Source organism: Harpia harpyja, chromosome 4 (genome assembly GCF_026419915.1).
Source record: "Harpia harpyja isolate bHarHar1 chromosome 4, bHarHar1 primary haplotype, whole genome shotgun sequence".
NCBI lineage: Eukaryota > Metazoa > Chordata > Aves > Accipitriformes > Accipitridae > Harpia > Harpia harpyja.
Window position 1 is genome coordinate 2992405 of NC_068943.1, and position 21226 is coordinate 3013630.

Below are 21226 nucleotides of genomic sequence, written 5' to 3' on the forward strand. Positions count from 1 at the left end.
GGGGGGGGATCTCCGGGCGGAGGCAGCGCAGCGTCGCGCAGTCGCCTGAGGCGGGCGGGCTCCTGCGAGGCGGGCGGCAGCCACCCGCGGGGAGCTCGCCTGCCCGCAGGAGAGCGAAATACCGAACATCCCGTCCCAAAAAGGAAAAAAAAAAAGAAAAAAAAAAGGTCCTTTTTTTTTTTTTTACCCCCTAAGCATGATTTTCCCTGCAGCCGGTGCTCGCCCTGATGGCATATTTCCATACAGTCTGTATGGCACGTCTAAATATTTTGATGGTTTTAATATTTTGTACCAGCCGTGGAAACGGGTTTGCTGCTAGGTGACTGTAAAAGTGAGATTTGGTAAATAATTATTAGAAATTTTATACTAACACTATGATTGAAACAATAGACAAAAGTATAGCCAAGCAATTAACTAGCAGAGGTAGTTACTCGTAAGTTTTGCAGTTCTTTGCTCTCATGACTAGATGTTCCTGTACGCTAGATGAGAACAATGCTGAAACTGACCACCTGTGATTGAAACTGCGTTAAGCTTCAAGATCAAAGAACAAGGACAAGAATAAAGACTTAAAGGACAGCCAGCAAGAACTTCAAATGGGTCGGTGGTCGCAAAAGCAGCCCTTCGACTCAAATGGATCCTTCATTGCGCATGATCAGATGTAGGCAGTACTAAGATAATCAGTTGCCATCGTTTTTATGTATACGTATACTAATCTGATTAATATGCAATTAGTTATTCTATATAACCTGTTTGTGCTAAAGCTGTGGCATGCACGCTAGGTGGAACTATCCCCCGTGCATCCAGCGCTGCAGTAAAGAATGCCTGCTTTCTAAAACTCCAAACGAGTCTTAGAGAGTTTCTTCGACCAGCTTTTTGGTATCATCCCCGCTCCGCTCCCACCCCATCCCCAGTGCCTCTCACTGCACCCACCTCCCACCCGGGAACGCCGAGGGAAAGCTCCCAGCAGCAGGTCCCCAAGGACGGGCAGCTTCCTTCTGCTAACGGTGGAAGAATCAAATACGCCACGTACTTCACTGATGAAGCGTGACAGTCTCCAACCCCAGAGCAAAATAAAGTACCCGTAAAAACGGACGTCCATCACAACACACCTACTTAAGAATAGCAGCAGGCTACTGTCAGAGAGGAGACTCCCTGTTCCTCAGTGCAACTATCATTATTAAGCAAAATTTGGAGCCGTTTGTATGACTCCTTTAAGCCTGAAGTACCCTAAAGCTCAAGTATTCTAAAAAAATTTGAGGAGTCAGCCCAAATTCAGCTTGCCAAAAAAAAAAAAAAGTCTGAAAATAGTTCATCTGGAAAATAAAATTTCAAAACCTATGGGTTTTGTTCAGTCATCAGCCTGTAGACTATGGGAAATTAAATACTACAAGTTAAGTCACAGTGGCTGCACAGGCTTATGAGCAAAGTGATCCTACCTCCTGGATTACCTCGCTAAGCAGGGGCTGCAATTCTGATGCTTTGCTTACCTACTTTCCTGAAAGCCTTCACTAAACATAGGGTCAGCATTCCCAGGACAAATGAAAAGCAAACGACAAAATAGAAAACAAATTTTATTGAATGAACAAAAGTCTAAAAGTCTCCCATTTTTGGTTAACAAAAGCAGCAACCTACAAAACCCCTGCATTCCATGACAAATCTTTTTATGTCAAAAAATTAATCCTTGAGCAGGTATGAACATTTGTATGCAGAAAGTTACAACTGTTGAGATGTGTCTGGGCAAACAACTGCATGAATTTCAAACGAGGGGGGCGGCGGGGAAGAGACTGCACATGGTCACCTGAAAAAGCTTGAATTGTTTGCTGGCTGAGAGGTATATAATATCATCAGGGCTGCCAGCAGTTTTCGGCACTTGCATCCCCTTCATACAAAATGAAAAGAGCAGCAGAAAAATGACAGAGGTTTTAAGACTGAACAAGGAAAAGAACTGCCAACAGAACGCAGTGTTCAGCTAGCTCATTTGGCTAGTGGTAAATGCAGCTTTTTAATGCTGAATTTCACAAGCTTGTGTTAAGCAAGTTCGTGCTCTCAAGAGGCTGCGGGGTAAGAATTCAGCCGCTGTACCCACAGAACAAAAGCAATGAAGAAGGTCCGTCCTTGAACTTACCCTGCCACAGGCAATTCCTCTCAGTCTACAAGAGGCATCCAGCTAAGGGAACAAACAGTAACTGAGAGCTGCTTGACAAAATCTGATTATCTGGCTGACAGAAGTCTACTGGGAACTAAATGGAGAGTGTACATTCACTTTGTGAATCTGACAAGGTTTTCTAACCTATGTGGGTTTTTTCCTTTTCACTGGGTATGGGCAGCCTTAATAAAATGGAGTGTTAAAAAGGAAGGCAATGGTTTCTTTTATCCTTATTCCATTTGCAGAATAACCCTTTTTATAAAGTCGTACCATAAGTTTTCATGCTTTTGAATACTAAGTATTTTCAGCGAAGTCTGTTTATTACATTGACTAATTTCAATCTGCTCTCATTTTCACAAATCAGGACATGGTACAATTACTTCAAAAGAAATGACTGATTTTGCTGTCATATTTACTTTTGATTGCAAAAGTACAATAATCTGTGCTTATCTGTCAGCTTATACATCAGATCTCATCCATTGCAACCACATCATCAGACTTATTTAATAATTATGAAGCTCTATCTTATACCATAGTTTCTATTCTTATGTATTCTAGGACTAATAGATCCCTAATATGTCTTGATTAAAACTAACTTTAATGTATCGAGTCTATTATCTAAAGTTAATTTTAATCATTTCCATCATAATCATTATAACTCTGATACCCACTGTTCCTCCTCTCACGAAGATTAGCTTTCTTCCACGTAGATTCCTGATGAAAGCCAGCACTGAAAGATCGACCCAGTCGTCCATGTTGTTTCTTAGAGATATTGTCTTCACTCTCAGATTTGGAAATTCCTTGTCCTTGTGTTTGGCATTGTTTATCCTGTCTAACATTTCCAAATGGAAAATTCCAAGGACCAAATCTTTGCCAGTTAAGTCTCTGAAAGGCAATGATGCAATGAAGATTTCCTCCAACCTAATCAAAGTAAAAAGGTTCTTTGTTAAATGCACACAAGCGCATTTCTAACATACACAGATACTTGAAATAAACATCTTGGAGGGGAACAAATTATTTAGGAAAAAAAAAAAAAGGCAAACAAAAAAACCCCTACAAAACCATATCCACAAACAAACAACTCACCTCAATCAATTTTGACTGTTTCCCAGATTCAATTACTGCCGCCTTTCTCATCTTTTTAAGTTACCCTTTTTATCTTCCATGGGCTAGTATAACTTATCTTCCGCTAATCTTTTTTACCCTCTAGCCACTTTCACACAAATTATCTGTTCTGGTCCCTTCTCACCTTGCTGACAGAGTGTTCCATAGAGGCTCCACATCTGAAATCATCTCTTCAGCCTATTATTTCTCATAGGCTTCCAATCTCCAAATCAAAAATGCATCCCCCACCCACGAGATATAGCCCTACCTATAGGAAAGAAAGCTGTATGTATTGACAGTAAGTCCACACAAGAGACACATGCATTCCTTTATGTGTCATCCTACTCAACTGTACTTTCTTTCCCACTTACATGTAGCTAGAAGGTCATGCACCAAAAGGATCTGTAATTTGTCTGTAGACTATTTCTACACTTGCTGCAGCTACATTTTAAGCCAACAAGGTTAAATGTTGTGACCAAATATCCTGTATACGCAGATATCCTGGTTCATCCTAGCACATGGCACGCTACTGCTGTATTGTATCTTGTCCTGCAAGTAAATATAAATGACTCTGGTATGTAAGTGCCCACATTTGACTTTTGTCTTCAGCAACCCTTCATAACAAATTTCTTTTAGTGAAGTTATCTTACACTGCTGAAGTGTAAGGAAGTTTGTGAAAAATCCACCATGAATTTCCTCCCATCTTAGTAAGTTCATCTTACCTTCTTTGTTTTTCGATGCTGCAATCCTCTCTCTAGGTGTCGAATATCTAGATATTCTGGATTTTGGGTGTTTAGGTCAGTGACAATATCTGCCCACCTACAGAATAAGATTATTACTACTGAGATGACATTTATGAAACCTCACCACCACTAAGACTCATGTACACACGCATGCAAATACAGATCTGCAGCTTTAAGTAGTCTTACCGGTGATTTAAAGATAACAAACGTGTAAAGATATAAAAGCCTCAGTATTAAAGACATCAAGCTAGATATAAAAGCATCACTTTTAATCAAAGCATTCAATGATTATTCCTGCTCACGGGAAACACCTTCCAAAATGAGTTAGAGCGCCATGAGGCATTAGTTGCGTTGCTTATCCTTACCGATTCATCAGTTTGTGAAAGGAAGCAGCAAAGTGTGGTTTAGGCAAGGAGAAACGTTAGCTTTTACTTTATTTAAACCTCTCTTACCCTTTTGTATTATTTTGTTCAAACACTTGGCTGTTTTTCTCACCTCCTAAGTCTGTTTTTACCAGACAGCTCTCACCATAACTCACTCCTGCATTCTATTTAATTCCCATCTGTAATAAACTATCAATTCAATCATTCCCCATTCACTCAGCTCTTCAGAGCTTCATAGCTCCTTCTAGCCCAACTGAAACAAATATCACAGAATCACAGAATCATTTACGTTGGAAAGGACCTTTAAGGTAGTCAAGTCCAACTGTTAACCTGGCACTGCCAAGTCCACCACTAGCCCGTGTCCCTAAGTGCCACACCTACACGTCACCTACACGTCTTTCAAATACCTCCAGGGATGCTGACTCAACCACTTCCCTGGGCAGCCTGTTCCAATGGCTGACAACCCTTTCAGGAAAGAAATTTTTCCTAATATCCAACCTAAACCTCCCCTGGTGCAACTCGAGGACATTTCCTCTCGTCCTATCTCCAGCCACCTGACAGAAGAGACCAGCACCCACCTCACCACAACCCCCTTTCAGGCAGTTGTAGAGAGCGGTAAGGTCTCCCCTCAGCCTCCTCTTCTCCAGACTAAACCACCCCAGCTCCCTCAGCCGCTCCTCATCAGACTTGTGCTCCAGGCCCCTCACCAGCTCGGTTGCCCTTCTCTGGACACGCTCCAGCACCTCCATGTCTTTCCTGTAGCGAGGGGCCCAAAACTGAACACAGGACTCGAGGTGCGGCCTCACCAGTGCCCAGTACAGGGGACGATCACTCCCTGCTCCTGCTGGCCGCACCATTTCTGATACAGGCCAGGATGCCGTTGGCCGCCTTGGCCACCTGGGCACACTGCTGGCTCACATCCAGCCGGCTGTCGACCAGCACCCCCAGGTCCTTTTCCACCGGGCAGCTTTCCAGCCACTCTTCCCCAAGCCTGTAGCGTTACATGGGGTTGTTGTGACCCAAGTGCAGGACCCAGCACTGAGCCTTGTTGAACCTCATACAGTTGGCCTCGGCCCATCGATCCAGCCTGTCCAGATCCCTCTGTAGAGCCTTCCTACCCTCCAGCAGATCAACCCTCCCGCCCAACTTGGTGTCATCTGCAAACTTGCTGAGGGTGCACATCCATCCGTCCAGATCATTGGTAAAGATACTAAACAGAACTGGCCCCAGCACTGAGCCCTGGGGAACACCACTTGTGACTGGCCGCCAACTGGATTTAACTCCATTCACCTCAACTCTCTTGGCTCAGCCATCCAGCCAGTTTTTTACCCAGCAAAGGGTACACCTGTCCAAGCCATGAGCAGCCAGTTTCTCCAGGAGAATGCTGTGGGAAACAGTGTCAAAGGCTTTACTACAGTCTAGGCAGACAACATCCACAGCCTTTCCCTCATCCACTAAGTGGGTCACCTTGTCATAGAAGAAGATCAGGTTAGTCAAGCAGGACCTGCCTTTCATAAACCCATGCTGGCTGGGCCTGATCACCTGGTTGTCCTGTACGTGACGAGTGATGGCACTCAAGATGATCTGCTCCATAACCTTCCCCAGCACGGAGGTCAGGCTGACAGGCCTGTAGTTCCCCAGGTGCCCCCTCCGACCCTTCCTGTACATGGGCGTCACATTTGCTAACGTCATGTGCCAGACCTCTTTAAGCCTACACATCACCTTTTCATTTCTGTCAACATCTAATTACCTGCTTCTCTCTAACACCACCCTACAAGTTCAGAAGATCCATTTCTATCCCAACCTCCTACCTTAAGCACAGAAATTTCTGCTAGCTCTCATTGGGACTGTAGCAGGAGGAAACATGTCTCCACAACCAAAAATAATATTACAAAGGTTTGTATTCTATATTCAGAAACCTTCTCCTGTGCCATTTGTAGCTTATATACCACAGGATAATATTCTGTCAGTGGGATGTATAGTACGCCATTTCTCAGAACAGCAACCACATGCATAATGTGATTTTTATTTTGTTGCACTTAAATTAGTCCAAAATATCCAGCTACTTGCAGTTATTGACATAGTCACATCACTGACAAAATAAAAAAAGGTATCTGGGTTTTAGGTACTGGGTTAGATCTGACTGACTATGAAATCATCAGATAAGCGCTTTCAAACAATTCTTCAAAATAATTAGACAATAAAGAAGAGGAAACAAAGAAGTTGTGTGATTTTTCAATTTTTTTTTTTTTTCCACAGCTCTTTTCCTAATGTATCAAGAAAAATCTTTCCATAATTAACTTGGGCCAGGCAGAGAAGCTATTCACTAAAACTTATGTTTTGGCCACGGAATTGGTTTCTTGAGAAATACTACTCTATTGCACTGTTCCCCCATTTCAGAAATTAATATTAACCATTACGAACTAGTACGTAAAGATGAGAAAGCTGTTCTATTAATTTATCATGACAAATATAACTAATCGATGAAATTTCTACATAGCACCCTCTAGCTCTCCTAATCTGTACGTCTAATTTAGACACCAACTTCGTATGAGCCAGACCTCATCATAAATGTATGGTTTTACCGCATAGATAAGCTAATAGTGCAGCAGAGCACAGGGTGTACCTGCACCTGAGCTAGGAGAACCTTGGTAGCACTGAAATACCCTGTGCACACACCAGACACAGCCTGTGTACATCCTCAATTGCAGCATAAACTCCCCCAAGGTTTGTATAGCCTGTAAGTCGCAATTGGCAATATCGCAGACAGCTGAGGTGTCTTTTCTTCATGACTAATGTGAGCTGTGTCACACTCAAACAAGAGAAACAGGCTTTGGCTTTCAGCAGCCCACATGTGTCCCGCCACATGATATAAAACTGCAGAGCCAGCCCTGAGGTCAGAACATGAAGTTTCTCACTAAAGCGCCTGTTTCTGTTAGAACTATAGTATATTCATTCAAGAGAACTAAAAAGTCACTTGGTGACCCTTAGTAGAGAAATACAAATTGTTTTGAAAGAAAACATATTGGTTTATATCCTTACCAAGTAACGTACCTTTTACAGTGTATTGTTGGATGTTTTCTGCTCGGCTCTCCAATTAAGATCCAATATTCTACTTCTTGCTGCAAGACACGACCTCTGTTCAATAGAAGATACAATCCTAGTAAGATTTATTGTGCATACTAAAAAGAAAAAGAGAGATTAACATTCTATTGTTCCTTTTACGATTTTCTAACACTTCCTCAGCCAAACTAAAAACCAGCTCCTGTGCCATAAATAGTGTTTGCAATTGCATACAGGGAAACTTTTTGTTTCACATGGCCTGGAAGCAAGATAGAAGCTACTGCTTATTAATTGGCAGAAAGACAGATCTTCATTAAAAATAGTGTTACTTGGATGAAAGGCAGTCTAGTATAAGATCCAAATATAAATATACAATAAATATATACATAACAACAGAAATAAGAGTTGTGGAAAGCCACATGAAGGTGGAACCAACATCTTCCTCCCTATCTGTGATGTCTAACAGAGTCACTAAAGAGCCCCTTCCGCTATTTTTAAACTGTACCCCAGCTGACAGTTGTTACTGACAGCTGTAGGGTAACCTGTATGAAAACAACTGGTAACTTCAACTGCTTCCTCTTAAGGGTCCAGTACCACATATTAAACAACAAAACCCTCAACCGATACTAGTTCAAGTTTGTGAGCAGCTTCCAAAAAACTCAAAGCCTGCAGTAACCTTGTCAGGGAAAATTTGTGACAGACATCAGGGCAGACTGATGAGATACAGAGGATTGTTCTGTGACTTCCTGTGTATAATAATCCCACGAAAAACTACTTCAGTTTCAACTGTGACAAAACCTGAGATTTTTCTGCCTTGGGTATTAGACAGCATATGGCCTTACTGCTTGCAATAATTTGTTTACTTATAAAAAATTCCCTGTAAAATAACAATGTATGCCATCATTCTACAGATGGGAAACCAAGACACAGGATAGATTAATTGACTTACCTAAAGTCACACTGGAAGTCTGTGGTTGAACTGGGAACTGAACCCAGGTCTCCCGAGTCCAAATCCAGCAACCTAAGATCATACAGGAAGTCTGTGGGTGACCTAAGAACTGTCTCCTAAACTCAGCCTAGCAACCTATCTACCCTTTTCTTTTGGAACTTAAAAGTTTCTTAGCTCGATTTTTAAAGAAAAGCTTTCCTTTGTAACTAGAATGCAAAAACAGGTAAACAAGAACTGCTGCAGAATCTATTGATAGTGCTTCTGGAACCTAAACATTTTTTTTCCCAGTAAGATATTAGAAGATATCAAGAGAACAGGATGCTCTTCTGGTCTGACCTCCAGCCTAAACTAAGGCTATAAAAGCTCCTTGAACTCATTACTTCGTGTTACATTGTTAGAAGAGATCTGTCGTTAGGAAGAAAATCTAATATTGACTTAAAAATAACATCACTAGTGACTGAGAATCCATTTTAACCATGGGTAAAGTATTGAAACCGTTGTTCTCGTTCGTTACTAAACGATATAAATTTAAACTAAATATAAGGCACATTAAGTTTCTACACAGTGGACTATATTGTTTCTCAAACTACATTTTTGACCTAGTGAACAATTTTTCTTTTTCACTTTGCTCTTCCAGTGCAAATTCTTAGTAACTGGTCAAGTAAGTAAGCCATTAACCTTTTGGTAAACTTAAGCAGACTGATGTGTTGGACTTCTATTTGGGGCATATTTTCCACACTCTTCTCACTCACATGGCATGTCAGTGAATGCAGTGTTAATTAAAAACTTCTGTATTCTTTTGTTCACATACTAAAAGCTTTCATTAACCCTATGGTCAGACTCACACTGGGAACAAATTAGATTCAGACGATTATGATTTATTACCTCCAATTACCATTTTGAACTCTAAAAGTAGAGCTAGCATTCTCCATTCCTTGATGCGACTCTTCATCTTCAACACAGCCAAAGGTAGACTGCTTGGTAAGCAAAGTGCAAGACTGAGGCTCCCCTTACACCAGGGACCTAGTCTTTTCATTGTCTGGCACTCCCCACTATTGGTATCTGCTAATTTTGTCAGGGATTGTCTTCTTAGGCTCAATGATAATACTAATAAATACTGACCAACAGTTGAACCTTGAGAAAGTCCAACAGAAACATCCAATACATACTTTGTTTGCAACTACTTTAAGAGAGGAAAACCAGTTTAATATGGTTCTGTGAATGAGGTAAAACAAACTACTCTCAGCATATCATACTGCAGCAAGTTAAATACCTTACAAAAGCTAAGATAAATTGCCTCAAGATAATGAAATTTTTCGAACTTAAAATTTGTGTTTTTAATGCAAGACTTTCCCTAAACTCAGTATGAATATCAATGCTATTATCCTCTTTCAAAACCTATATTTAATTGAAACCTGTATCAACTATTCCATTATTTCATCCTCATTAATATCACCCTGACAAACCTGAAATTATTCAGGTAATTGTATTTTTATTCTAAAACAACTGGCATATTAAGTTTCTCCTGGTCTCTGAGAAGTGCTCCAGCATTCCAAGTGTTGTTTAAAAAAGCCAAACATAGCAAAAGCAAAACTGTGACAGTCGAGAGATCTCTTCTACCTTCTCTCTCCCCAACCCCGCCAATTCCTGGTAACAAGTTATTCAGATATCTTTACTTTTCTAAGCCTTATACTCCAGTAGTTGCAGTTTAGCATCATTATTAGTCAACATCGCGAAAGTATGTAACCACCATCCTCCAATACCTACACTTCCCCTGTTCTCACCATACACAAACACTGGTTTCTGTAAGTGCAGATTTTATCACGTCCACTCCGTAATGGATCAACATCACTGTAGGCTTTTTGCTTCTAGTTTACAAAGAAAAATCCCAACACACACACACACACACACTTCCTTCTTTTGTTTCCCACCAAGTTCTCTGGGAACAGACTCCCCCCATAATTAGCTGGCTTTTTTTATTGTTTTACCTTAAAAAACACCTGGCTTTTTTCAGCCCATATGGTTTTATTTTTCAGACTAATTAGGACACTTGTCCTTCAAGAAAATAACTACCCTCTCCGTATCTGACTAAAATGTCTTTAACCAATTTCTTAGTACCATTCATAGTTTTCTGTTTAAGTTCTCTCAATCTAGTCTGCTTAGTTGTGTTTAATTTTAAGTCAGTCCTTTCAAACCACACAGTAGCGTTCAGCTAGTTCAGGCATAAATGCTTTTACACCACACGCTGAAAAGTTATTTAGGGAGCAAAATGGTATCGACTTGCAGTAAATTTTTTCTGTATGTTTCCTCCACTAAAATAAGCATAAACACAGTATCTTACCTATAGGCTTTACTAGCTTTTACTGGGGTTGCTTCAAATCCAATTGGGCAGAAATAATGGTTTTGGCAATGGTAGATGTAGGCCATTGAGTCATCTTTCAGCCCACGTGTCAGCTTTGCAAGGGCCCCTGCAGCTACAAAGAAAGATCACATTAACAGTCCAGAGCGCTTTGAGTCCTGCCTTAACATATTCAGCAAAAAATACCTATTTGATAACATAAAAATAGTTACACTGCTTTTTAAGTTAGAGCACATGACTTGACAGGCATGCCCAAAATACAGTTTTGATTTCAAACTTCTTAGTATTTAATTTCCTGCCTGATACAAAAAAACCCCAACATCTGCCACACAGTCTGTACTAGGGAAATGCAATATAAAGTAGGCATCGTGTTTAGATCGAAGTCATATTAAAAATTACTTGTTCTGCCAAAAAAAAAAAAAGAACCAGAAGTATCTCTTAACCTAGAAAATACACACTGCAACACAATGCAGTCCCACTGCCCCAAGTCAGATGTAGCACACATCAACGATACTACTGAAACCCCTGAAAGCTTTCAATCGTTTTGGTACCATGAGCTTCTTGGAGCTTCCTAATCTCAGGAACACATTCCACATTTGGGCATACAATATTTTGTAACGTGACTGCAGTGCTCAGTTTCAGGAAAAAACTAGAAAAGGCACTGAAACACGACAGAATTCTAAAATGGGATGCCAAGAACAGAAACTTATTTCCACTTTAGTAATCTCTCCCAAAACTTTTCAGCATGGCTTTTACCGTTTTAAGGAACCTTACAGTTAGAAGATAATTACCCAGACTATACCAAAGACTAATAAACTGTGTATGAAAGTATAATTTTTCTTTAGGTAACACACTTAAAAGTAGACATAAAAATGCAGCTTCACAAGCTAATTGAGAATAATCACCTAACTTTCAGAGACAGATGTTTAGGTAAAGTCAGGCGGAATGGATCAGTTCACTAACTTTAAAATTGCATTTTTTAAAAGTATAAAATATTTATTAAAGAAATTAATACTTTTGTGCCGTACATTCTACATTTTTATACAACACGGATTTCTAAGATGCTGAAATACAACCATGTTGCCCCCCCAGTGTATTACAGCAAACGCATCTTCCAGGACACCAACACTGAACTGGAAGTGCAGTGTCCTCCTGGATACCTTAAAATTCCAGTTCTGTGATAGCAGAATATATAGCACAGAATATATTTTATCAAAATAAAAGTACAAATGAAAGTTTTGGCAAAATAAGAGAAAAAGTACAACCAGAAAAATCAGGCAACTGGGAGCTATTTGACAGCTTATCTCAAACTGCAAGTACTACTTACAGAATTTGTCCTGTCAAATGCTACACATTGCAGGATTTTTCAGTTTATACACTGTGAGAAGAATGCTTTAGGATTAGCTACATACCAGTTTCTCCAGCTGTCTTGTTCTTCCCATGAGGTTTATACAGAACATATGAGCATCCCTTGATATGGAAGTGATCATTTATTTGCCTAAACCATCTGAAACAATAAGCTTAAAGATTGTAGTAACTCAAGAGTTATTAAATGCAATTGTCTTTCCTCCCACTTTCCCTCCACTTGACAGTTTAGAAAAAAGTCTCGGTGTGCTACTAGAGAACTTAGCATGCTAGGATATAGATTGTAGATGACCTAATACCCTAATACAAACAAAACTTAACGTGTCCTAGAGAGAGAAAGAAATACTCAAAGCCTTTTCCAACATAGATCCATAATAACCAAAGGACTGGATATGAAATGTTGGTCCTATTGTGTTCAGTCCAGTCACGCCTAACTTTCAGTAACTCAGCCTTTAGAAAGGCACTCAAATTCTGAAGTGCCAAGCTTCAACCATGCATGATTTGCAAGCTACACGAAGGAAACCTTCTAAGACACCAGAAGGCAGGACCCTTCAAGTGAGACTTTCTGCATATCATTTTGGGCTTCTGTCACATAAGCTTCACAATGCCCAAGCCTTACAGGAGTCCCATACTGCAACTCCTCACAGCAGCAGTAAGTGAGGACAGGTCTGCAAATAATATTTTGTCTCAGATACTCACTTTTCCACATTAGAAGATTCAAATTCACATCTCTGAAGATATTCAATCATAAAGCTATGTTGGGTGATGGAGTTGGCTCTCAGCCCTCCTGTTTTCCAGTCTGCCGAGTACTTAAAAATTATTTGACCCGGCAGAAAAAAAAACTAATAAGGGTAACTTTTCTGCACCGCAAAGGGCACTCACGGGGGAAAAGGAAGAAGAATTACAAGTTTAATTTTCGTCTGTATAGACTGTTGACGTGAAGAGACAGAACAATTTATCAGCTTGGTCTACAAGAGTTGCTATACCCTAACATACTCCTAAAGAGATACAAAATCTGGATCCAAGTCTCCTAAGGCAGAGAAGGAAGTTTTCACAACACTCTCCAATGATCTAGCCAGCATGCTACCATTAAAGAACAGACTGCTGCCACATTTTCAAATCCAGCACCCACATTCTGTGCCAAACCCTATACATTGCCTTCAAAAAATACTAACTAGATAAAATGCCACTCATGAAACAGGCAAGAACACTGCAAAACTTTTAAATCTCGGAGCAGGGTAATACACCAAAGCCCTGTCGAGATGTTCAACACTCAAGTACGATACGCTCCTGGCCCTGTTTAATCCTAAAATTCCTTATGAGCTTAATAAAACAAACAAACAAACAAAAAAAAGGACAAAGACTTTAGACCCAACTCATCAAGATCAGGAAACAGAAGAGCAGAAGTGAAACGGAATTTGAAAGTTCAAACGTTCTGTGACTCCAGCCCCATGTTTTCTGGTTGGGTTTTTTCTTCCCCTCCTCCTGAACAGCTCCATTGCAGCAAAGGTGCAGCACTCACTATCTCATTTTCAATTCTTAGATTATATTTTACATAAAGCTACTAGTATATCAATTGCCTTTCCAGGCTGTTTCAGTGACATTAACAAGCATTTAACATGCATTTTCAAAAACAGGAAAATGAGAGTAAAGAAAAAATTTCCTAACCAGGAGACTCGATCCATTAGAGTATTATACAACCATTAAACAAACTGAACGAAAATCAAACAGAATTTCATGTTCACCCGATCTGCATAGCAACATCGCGCTATACAAAATGGCTAGTGCGAAAAACTCTTTGAGAAGTTTCTTTGGGCACTGTCAGAGTACCCAGGTATGCTTCATTATTCTAAAACTTAAGACGACTAACTTGTGTATGCCACTTTTTTTTTTTTTTTTAAATAAATGAACTACTACTGTATTTTTAAAGGTCCTGTCTCTTAGTTTTATGTTATTTTTGCATACATTAACAATTTAGCTGCATCAAAAGAACCAAACGTACCTCATTAAAGTTGTATTTCCAGTGAAGGGACCAAACCTAATCTCCTCAAATGGGGGCTGAAAGCCCAGTATATGCAAAGCTTCTTCTTGAGTAATAGGTGGTAAACTGGAGGGGAGGGAAGGAAATATTGTTTAATAACGCAATTGGCAACATATTTTAGACTTTCTAGAGGCAAAGCTGTCTGTGTGACCTACCTTCCAGCTCCCAGTGTACTATATAAGAAATTCCAGCAAGACACTAAGGATGAAATTCCACAGGAAGTCTTGTATTGAGGTCGGCTAACACAATACCTAAAACAAACAAAAACCCAAACAGATTGGTAAGCATTCTTCATTTAGTTAGAGGAGCAACCTGAACTACTTTCCTGTGTGACATGCCACTGAAGTGCCATGTTACAGTAAATGTTTTTATGTCACCTGTATTAAAAAAAAAAAGTGCATTCTTTTAAAAAAAATACATAATGGAGCAAATATGTTAACCAATTTAAGCTTGTCAGACAGTATTACCCTATTTCATACAAACCAGTTAAATTTCTAACAGCCCCATGGCAGTTCTGTACAAATGCTCCTGTAGGAAGAAATGGTTCTGTACTAATAGAATGTACAGTTTGATCCAGTCTCTTCTAACACGTGAACTTGTAGGAAACTGCATCTCTACCAATTCACTAATGAATGTCATTCCCAGTCGCAGATTCCCTAGACTAGCTCTAACCTTCTGATGTCATAGACATACAGGAAGAACCAGAGTCATTAAACTAAGTGAATTTAGTGAACTATATTCATATGATAAAGGTTGTATAGAACCGACAGATTCTGATCAAGTATTTCCCAGCGAAACGAAAAATCAGGAGTAAGACATATCAGTACTGTGTTCAAGGTTACTTTTTGCCCAAGCATGCTAATGAATTTGCATTTTTTTAAGCAATGAATCCCCAAATTTTCCTTATTGAAAGAAAAAAACGTTTAGAAAGTGTTTTTAGAATTTCAACAGATCAGAGGGAAGCTCTCATTCTTCTCGTAGAAAGTATGAGATTAAGTGTATGTATGCTTAACATATCCCCATTTCTACTAAAAAAAAAAAAAAGTACGAAGACCTATTAAGAAGTTTGAAATCAGATAACCACCAACAGTGTTTACCGAGAAACTATATGGGGATAATCTTAAATACAATTCATAAATACTACCATCTCCGGAGGTCCAACACTTTCCTCTCCTTCACATCTTCAAGAGCAGAACGCTGAGGACACTCCCTGTATTGTTTGGTTTTTTTGTCTACAGATTTTTTCTTTGTCACTTGTTTCTTCATGTTGCCTGCAAAACAGATTTCAGAAACGAATGACTAGTTTACCTTTCATAACTCCCTCCTTAAATATTTTTAGTAACAGCATGCACCTCAAACAGAAGCACTGGTTGTGTTAGTAAGTGCAAACCAGGACTAAACATTAATTGAAGGAAAAAGCTCAAATACATAATCAAGATTGTCAACAGGTTTGTAAAGCTGCCGTTAGCTCCGTAAACAACATCGTGTTTAGATCGTGAACAGAATTAATGATGACCTGCTCAACTGTTTAGAGAGAGCAGCCAATCTGATTATTCTAATGCGTTAAATCAGCCATCCCAGAAATAGACTCTCAGACCAACATGGACTTCCATCTCCTAACATTAAATGCACAGGGAAATATAATGAAACACTCGCTCTTCACAGCCAAGTGCTGTAACCAGCTACACCTTCTGATGAAAACTTATATGCAAATTCAGTAAGAATAATACACCGCCAAGGTCTTTTCTTTTTTATAAGCTGCTGAGGCAGTGGAAAATGAAGAGTTGGGCCACATGCTAGAGCAGGAGTATTTCTGTCCCATTTTGAAGCCATCATATCCAAATGAAATATATCACATATATTTTAGCAAAAATGACATCCTGTAAGATATTATCATTTGTTTCTTATTTTTATTTAAGGACACTACCTACACACACGAAAAGGCAATGGCAACTTGCCAAACACGTTTTTAAGTTTTGCTGAACTGGTTTCATACTAAGGTAGACAAAACAGCAATTTGACTAGCTAGCCAAGCCATTAAGAAAAAAATCTACAGCCCACTCTAGATAAGCGGAGGGATTACAGGACAAAGAAAACCAAGTGCGTATGCAAGTGCTTGATTCACAGTTGCAATCTGTGACTAGGCAGAGAAAGAACACAGGAGGCAGCAAAGAAGCCAGTTTTAAAGAAATGGGCTCCCTGACACTGTATATATATAGCAAATCAAAATAAATAGAATTCTGTTACAGAAATCAACTGCTTTCCTAGAAAGCCGTAACGATTTCATTTACTTCTTCACATAAATAAACCACGTCTTTAATTTCAAAATACACCTCTGAAGTACCTTGAAACATTTCTGTGAGTGAAAAACCTGTACTTAACAGGTAAAAGTAATCACTGCACAATGCACTAGGTCCTACTAAAAGAAAAGAAAGAAAAAAACACCACCAAAGCTCCAGGGAAAAAAAAAAAAAACAAAAAAACAACAAACCAGAAGCCACCCCAAACAATACCTAAAAACCCCCCACACACTTAAGCAGAAGCCAGCCTTGGTTTAGAGCCACTTCCCCGGGCAGCTCCACCTGACTTTCAAGCTAACTCACTCCCTCCTTTCCCAATGAGCCGGTTGTTTGAAATGAAATGACATGACGTACAGGCTCTTCTATAGCGCTTCCTCGAGAGGTACATGTGCTGACCAGCCCTCTCCACAAGCAAGCTGTAAACAAGAAGCCTTTTCCTACCACATCCGATCTTCACCACCTCACCTGCTTTGTTCTTCAGATTTGTGGTCACGCCATTGAACTCCGATTTGTCGATTTCCCATGCCAGTGGAAGCTTTCCAAGATCGCCAGGCAAGCTTTCCAAGTTAGCATCTTCACTGTAGATGATCTCTGAAGCACCAGCTCGAATGCCAAGCAAGCTAGGTGTGTTATTGCCAACGTTTAAGGCAGCACCGCCTGACAGGCAGGCACTAACTGAAGCACTTGGGCTTTTACAAATAGATGTTACTCTGTTTAAAAAAGCATAGTCTGAGCAGATGGTGTAAAATTTCTCTCGTGTATGAGTCACAGGACATCCCCATGGATAATGCCCATCTCCCCTAGACACCAAGGACGCAGTGGAGGCATCTGACATGCAGTATGGCTTCACGGGATCACAAAGAGAAGCTTCCGGGGATTCTTTCCCAGGTTTGTTTTCAGCGTTTCCATTATTTCCAGCACCATTCTCCTTTTCATCTTCTGAAATGTTAGGCATTGAATGATACTGAAAGAGTATTGTACGGCTAAGAATATTTTTTTCTTTATGTTTTAATTACAACAGAGTTTGCATCATTGCCTCCATTGCCTCTGCAAGGTATTGATGAGGTACCTGAAAGAAAATGAGAAGTTAGCACAGGTGTCTCAATCAACATAAAATATATATAACGCTTATCTTTGAACTCGCATCCAACAAAAGCTGAAACACCCTTCAAGATACATCACAACACACACCGTGTCTTTTCCTAAGCACCTCTAAAATTCTACAAACAGCACTTTTTATTATTAGTGAGGTGCCAACAGCATACGCCACAGTGATACCATGACGAAGACATCAAGAGTAATTACGCTTGTAAACCAGCACGTGACTAAAAGAAAATAAAGAAAATGAAAAGCTTCCCACATTTACATAGTTGTGGTTGGTCACTTCTATTCCTTCCAGGCACAATACATTGCCTATGCGGAGTACAAAATAATCTATACAAATCAATAAATCACAGCAACAGCAACTCAAAGTCACTCAATTCTGATGAATCCTGCATACTTGCGCAAGTGAGGCTCAAGCTTACAGAAAATTACAGTAGCTGTTAGCTCTGTTGACTGTAAATTGACAACACTACCCTCAATCTGTTTCGCTGCTTTCCTCATACGGCTGTTCAGGGTTCCCTTTTATTTTTACGCGCCTCCTATTCTTCAAGACACAAGAAAGAAACGCAGGTTTTGTTTAGAGTAGCTAAGAACTACCAGAAACAAATTTAGAAGGTTGGCTTGCTTCCAACCACCTTTTTTTTTAAAAAGCAAATTGACAGTACGTGTCATCCGTCATCTCAGCAGCGCGCACATCTGCGGTGCGAAGAGGCGCGCCGCAGGCGGGAAACCCGGCGGGCGGGAGGCCGGAGTTCCACGCGAGAGCAGACCCCTGCGACGCCGACTTCGGGTGGCCGAACCGAACCCACGGCACGCGCGGTCCTCCTCTGCCAGAAGCGGGTCTCGCAACCAGGCGCAAGCAGGGGGCTCTGCTCGGGAAAAAACAAAAACAACAAAAAAAAAACACGACAAGGAAACATCAAAACGCGCGCACGTACGCAGCAAGCTGCCTGCGACCAGCGCGGCGCCGCCAAGCGGGGCCCCGCCCCCCCCCCGGCGCTGCCGCCAGTCGGTTCCAGAGTGAACAGCCCCGCGTTGGCGGAAGGGGCCGCGGCTCGGCGGCAGCGGGGCCCGCCGGGAGGGCGGGACGGCCCCGCTCGCTCAGCGAGGCAGCGGTGGAGAGGGGGGAGAGGGCGGCGGCTGCTGGGCTGGGCGGCCCGGCCCGGCCCGTTACCTGCGCGGCGGCCGCCTGCGTCGCCTCCCCCGGCCGCTGCGGAGCGGGGACGCGAGCGCGCCGGAAGCAGACGCGGCGGGTGCCGCGCCGCCGGCTCACCTGCGCCCCCGCCGCCGCCCCGCCGGCCGGCACCAACTCCCGCAGCCGGCCGGGGGGGGGGGGGGGGGGGGGGAGCCGCGCTGTGCCTTCGGGCTCTGGCGGCGCCGGAGAGGAACCGGCTGCGCCTCGGCGCTGGGAGAGGCGCACCTCTTTGGCCCTGTGTCGTCGTGTCCCGTCCCCCCCCCCCCGGTATGCCCCCTCATGGTCTCGTCCGCTGCGGGCGGGCGGGTGAGGGAGGAGAGGAGCGGCTCGGGGAATGGCGGCTGCGCTCCTCCTCGGCAGAGCCCTCGGCTGGACGTGACCGGGAGAGCGAGCGGGAGGTGCGAGCGGGGGCAGAAGGGGAGCAGCGGCACCGGGGGCTTCACCTGCGGGCGAGGCCGGCGCTCCGAGGGCAGCGGGGCGGCCGGGTTTGCCGCTGGGTTCGGGGAGGCGAGGCTGACGCGGCGAGGCTGGGCTCCGCTGTGGCACCGCGCTTCCCACCGCGGCTGAAGCTTGCCGCCCGGGGCGCGGAAGGGGTCGGGCCGTACCCGGGAGCGTTGCGTTCCTCCTGGGGAACGAGGGACAGGCGTCCGGACCCCTCTGCCGCTGCAGCGGGTCTCTCTCGGTTTCCCTCTGCCCGCAGTGGGACATGCGTGTGACAAAAAGGCCGCCGGGAAACTCGGCAAAGGAACGAAAGATTTCGTCAGGTAAACGGTGTCTGGAGCTGCTGACGGTGTTTCTCATCTCGTCCCCACCACGGTCGGAGGATTTTCAATGCGAACAAACAGAGCGACGCCGAAGACGCGAGTGGAGCGCTTTCGGTACTGCCACGCTTATTTAAAACGGGCTTATTTTTAAATATTCAGGTTTGTAATATTGAGTGACTGCTTTTATAAGATCAAAAAGCTAGGTGGTGTCCTGCCGAGAGAAGATTCAATGCTAGCGATGACGGCACGGTGCCCTCAGCCCACGGAGCCCCTACTCCCGGCAGCGGTTTCCGTGAGAGGTGCTGCAAGTAATGGAAAGAAGAATCCCATTCCTTCTTACTTGATAGCTTTCGGTGGTTAGGCAGAGCAGAGGTGCAAAAGTCCTCTAACGCTTGTTGGCACAGCCGCGTTTGCCATCCCCTGGACACGAGTAAGACAAGACCTCGATGGGGTTCAGAATGCGCTGTGGCTTCATCCCAAGGCAACCTGCCTCTCATCATGGAGAGCGTCCCTCCTGCCTTTGCCAGCTGGAAGCCCGTTGAGCCTTCGTCGGCCAACAGCCTTTGAAATAATTAAACAACTCTGCCTCCAAAGCATTTTTCTCTGAGCCAAATTATAGGCATTAGGATAGCAGCAACGTTGTCTTTGCCAGCCAGGACTAAAATTAGGTTGCATGATTTATTTTACAACTTGTTTGGGTGCTGACAAATAGCACCAGATCTGTACGCAGATTCCCTGAGCTGCGCTTCTGTGGGGGAGAAAAGCTGGAGGAGAGAACGGCAGGAGGGTAGAAGTGTGTCACCTTTACTTCATCGCTGCTGTGCTGTTTTTACCGTGCCGATGCCGCCCTGCTAGGAGGAGGAAGGACGTTCTGTGAATTCTGTAGCTATGAAATTTCTTTTTAAATAAAAACTTCTTTAAAGTTCTCTTCCGCTAAAGGAGACTGGCTCGTCTCATGCAGCAAACATAAGGTGAGAAGGAGTGTGATTTCAGCTTGTGAAATGCATCAGGAGAGTAAAGATGGGGAAGGGAGAGGAGCTAAAGGGTCACGGATATAAAATAGGGCCTGCGTGAATTTTTCAGCTGGAAACTGCAATTCTAACTGCTGAATGTCCTGTAAAATCATGTCAATGGGAACAGCAGGAGACAAAAGCTGTGCCTTTGAAAGTTGGAGCTTGGTAATTTTTTAAGGCATTTTGTAATGAGGTTGCTGGTTGGAAAAGACCATGTTCGTTGACCCAAGCGGTCCTTTCTCAGCTTGCACTTTTCTCAAAGCAAGTCATTTTTTGTGTGCTTTTCTCTAAAAATACTTGCAGTGTTTCAAAATGTGAAATACAAGATCTCTTTGAAATCCATGACTCCTTGATGGCGAGGTTCAATTTTCCATATTGTTTCCCTTAACAAGAGAAAAGCAATGAGCAGCAAAAGTGAAAGGTATCCTTTGGGGTTGAAGCTCTCCCACGAAGCAGCCTTAATTTGGGTGAGGTTTCCGTGGCTAAATGACGAAAGAAAAGCATTTGGGTGTGCGTGCGTACATGCGTGGTTGAGAACAGCATCAGTGTCCCACGCTCTCTTGGATGGCACGCACCCCCTTTTTGCCGCTCTGGGGAGAGTTTTGAAAACCTGTTTTCCCGGTCGTAAACTCTTTATTTCTCACCTTAATGTTACCAAAACGGAGCAAACAGGGGTGGAGGCGGGGAGGCGAACTTG

The 21226-nt window shown here is 42.5% G+C and overlaps 2 protein-coding genes and 1 long non-coding RNA gene across 4 annotated transcripts in view; 1 reads left to right on the forward strand and 2 right to left on the reverse strand.

Moving 5' to 3' along the window:
• The window catches only part of ERCC5 (ERCC excision repair 5, endonuclease), a 103845-nt gene that overhangs the window by 17336 nt on the left and 65283 nt on the right, over nt 1-21226 (reverse strand). The gene's annotated exons all lie outside the window — the stretch shown is intronic.
• On the reverse strand, nt 1556-18417 carry BIVM (basic, immunoglobulin-like variable motif containing). Of its 2 annotated transcripts, XM_052785677.1 has the most exons (11): nt 18223-18417; nt 16919-17522; nt 15298-15424; nt 14309-14404; nt 14115-14219; nt 12160-12254; nt 10730-10862; nt 8389-8460; nt 7431-7514; nt 3973-4069; nt 1556-3067 (listed from the first exon to the last, which is right to left on the reverse strand). In XM_052785677.1, exons 2-11 carry the CDS (start codon nt 17406-17408, stop codon nt 2777-2779), a joined length of 1590 nt encoding a protein of 529 aa, XP_052641637.1. In that variant the 5' UTR covers nt 17409-17522; nt 18223-18417; the 3' UTR covers nt 1556-2776. The 2 variants fall into 2 exon arrangements, with proteins under 2 accessions (XP_052641637.1, XP_052641638.1); XM_052785678.1 differs by lacking the exon at nt 8389-8460.
• LOC128141128 (uncharacterized) lies at nt 19019-20454 on the forward strand. Its single transcript, XR_008234916.1, has 2 exons — nt 19019-19630; nt 19707-20454. It is a non-coding gene; the product is annotated as an uncharacterized LOC128141128 (long non-coding RNA).

What these genes read in the sequence shown, in the direction of transcription:
- BIVM (XM_052785677.1), bottom strand. Translation starts at nt 17,408, where the DNA reads ATGCCTAACATTTCAGAAGATGAAAAGGAGAATGGTGCTGGAAATAAT. An exon ending in CCAACAATACACTGTAAAAG is followed by an intron (nt 4,070 to 7,430) that starts GTACGTTACTTG and finishes CTTATTCTGTAG; the next exon opens with GTGGGCAGATATTGTCACTG. An exon ending in AGCATCGAAAAACAAAGAAG is followed by an intron (nt 3,068 to 3,972) that starts GTAAGATGAACT and finishes TACTTTGATTAG; the next exon opens with GTTGGAGGAAATCTTCATTG.